General features: G+C 37.0%; 1 protein-coding gene across 1 annotated transcript in view; it reads left to right on the top strand.

Moving 5' to 3' along the window:
• LOC107093633 (receptor-type tyrosine-protein phosphatase N2-like) overlaps positions 1-2,974 on the top strand; it is a 281,824-nt gene that overhangs the window by 24,625 nt on the left and 254,225 nt on the right. The window contains exon 2 of the mRNA XM_015388814.1: positions 1,542-1,592. Within this exon, the coding sequence (XP_015244300.1) occupies positions 1,542-1,592 (51 nt within the window). The remainder of the gene's footprint in view (positions 1-1,541; positions 1,593-2,974) is intronic.

Genomic DNA, 2,974 nt, shown 5'->3' on the forward strand with positions numbered 1-2,974 from the left:
TACTGTTTCCCATGTACAGAAGTAGCCATTCAAAATTTCCCCACTTTCCTTGATAGGCCCTTGGCTGCTCCTTTACAATTCCTTTTTAAACATCAATTTTTGTACTAAAATATTCTTTCTATCATGACTTGTGGCATTAAGATCTAAAGAGAAGCATCATCACCTGGTCAGAGCCTGTTATTCAGTGAAAGGGTGGAGTCAGAATAAAAAATACCGTATGTACACCAAGGAGAAGGCCAGTGGCTGGAAGTTGGAGGGGATCTGCCTCAGAATCGCAGGGGAGAAGGCTGTCATTCGGCTACGTTTTTTTTTTTTTTTTATGATGGTCAACAATGGTTTTCTTTTGTGTGTGTATATGTATGTATACCGGTATATATATACTTTGCCTTGTTAGGTTTTCAATTGAATGCTGTCCTCTCAGAGGACTTATTTTTAAAACATTGGACATTGTTTACTGATGGAACATACACACAGACAGACTTTACTGATTAGTACACTTGCAGAGGACTGGCTGATTTAGATCTAAGAGTATTGGTATGAAGAGGTCTGTTGAGTTATGCAGTGTGTTATCCATTTTTTTTAGATCTTTATTTGTAAAAAAAAAAACAAAAACAAAAAAACCTGTGAAAACAATGTTTTCATTGTTTTTGCTTTAATGTAGAAAATAATGGAATCATAAAACATAAACAGAACAACCGTTTCTTACTTTTTATATTCTGTTTGAGTTCAGCTCCTTGTGTTCCCAAAATACTTTGCCAAACCTGTCTTATAAGAACAGCAACATTGTCATGCTTAACTCCAACTATGTATATTGATATTCTTTCCAATTACTGCATATTCATATAAATAACCTACTGCAAATCCTTTTACTAGAAAAACAGTCAGCATTGTGTGTGTCAGAGATATTCCAGAAATAACTACAGATTCAGAGGGATTTCTGTTTGTTTGATAGGAGCAGATTAAACCTCAGTAATTGTGTTCTGCGTTCTGCCAACTCTCCTGTAAACGGACTGGGATGAAATATGGCCGACTCTCCTCCTCTCCCCAGAGAGCTCTGAAGGAGTTGGCTTGATGTATCATCCTGTTCTTGCTCACCCCAGAGTTAATTTAGGATAACTGCAAGCATTTACTGCTCACAGCTGACAAATGTAGCAATAAAGAGCTGCAGCTGAAAACAGAGCTGATGTCTTGGTAAGTCATTAGCTCTCATATTGCTGTCTGAAAATAAAGAAAATAAAAAATAAAAGAACCTAAAATTGGGTTAGAAACTTTAGATAAGGGATTCCTTTATAGAAGAACTGACGAGTTGGTTTAGTTCACTAGCTGTGCCTGAAAGCAACTTGCTTTTTTATTAGACCTATATGTCTAAATGTGACAAGTACTTGTTTTTTCTTTTTTTTTTTCTTTTGCATCATCGTTTACAGATTTTCTTCATGCTGCCACCAACAATATGTGATGCTGCATCAATCACATTTTGCAGCTTTGGGAAAAATCTACTTCTGACAGATGAACTTATTTGTATTCTGATTCTCTGCTCACAGGTTGCCTGTTTGAGAATGAGCTGTGTTCACCCTACGAGATCTGTGTGAACGGTAAGATATCTAATCTTAACATTTATTCATGTGCACTGTTGTTAATATTCTCTGATGTTTGTACTTTCTTTTATTCAAATGCAAATTTATCTCTTCAAGATTTGTGTTGATATTTTCCTAATTTTATTCCACTGTATAAAATACTTGAATGTCATAATTTAACAATTCTGGATATTGGACAAATCATATTAGGCCAAGTGATTCTACAGAAATATCCCTCAAAGGAGAGGAGCCTGTGGATTTATCTAACATTTTCTAATGTCTTTATTTCTTATCATATTTAGAAACAGTTTTATAAATAGCTTGGAATACAGGCATGTTTATCAGCTCTCGCAAATTTTTGGCCATTATTTTGTATTTAGGAGGGTTCTTGTTAAAGTGCCAAACTCAATTTTGTTTCTCTACTCTATTGGTGACAATACCGATAGTTTTGTTTTGCAGTTGTAGGTTGTCATCTATCCGGGACAGAACAATTTCACTTATGCAATTCATCTATTTTTTTCAGACATTTTTCATAAAAATTTCATTTCTCTGGAGTAATGAGTGATGACACTCCTACCAAGAATAAAACTGTGAACAAATCAAAACAAAAATGTCAAAAACTTATTTTATTGGAAGCCTTTTTGTTGTGTTTCAAAATAGGCCAGGGTGATAAACCGAATACATACAGTTCCAGACATTCACTATGATAACCGGCAACAGTTTTCCCATGTCGGTAAAATAAATGAAATTTATTTTGTTGTTTAGCCTGTGTGTACTGGTGGCTGGTATATCCTTCCCCTTTAAGACCCTGCTGCAGGTGTATAATCATGTGACTCCACCCATTCGGTCAGAAGCGTAAACAAAGAGAACGGTGGATGAACCCAGTGAAGAAGCGTCTTAAGGGCAGATTTCACTTCTGCAACCACATCAGATTTCGCTTGCGTCTGGTCGCGAACCAGTTTTGCTTGTATGCTTCTGCACCGTCGGTCTGGAATTTCTAGGGACGCACAGCAGTTTCCCACCAAAGCACAATGGGGAGCCTATTCGAAAACTCGTGAGAACTTTGGCAGATGGTCACGAGGACTTCGGCGGCACCGGCGGGAGTGTTTATCTTCCAAAACAACAGTGGCGCATCTGCAAGATATCACAGAGATTGATCTAAAGTTGCTAGACATTGAAGAGGATATATAATTTGTCTGAGGCATTGTACATGTGGTTTTACTTCCGAACCTCCTCGATTTTAACCTTTCGTCGTAGTTGTCCATTGTTCCTTGGTCAATTAGTGAATTCTGACAGTTTCATAGAGTAACAAAGTTAGCATTAAAGGAATAGTACACCCAAAACATGATTAGCCTTCATTTTCTACTCACCCCCATGCTGAACAACACTCTGGAGTACTT

This window comes from Cyprinodon variegatus, unplaced genomic scaffold (genome assembly GCF_000732505.1).
Source record: "Cyprinodon variegatus isolate N-32 unplaced genomic scaffold, C_variegatus-1.0 Scaffold436, whole genome shotgun sequence".
Lineage (NCBI taxonomy): Eukaryota > Metazoa > Chordata > Actinopteri > Cyprinodontiformes > Cyprinodontidae > Cyprinodon > Cyprinodon variegatus.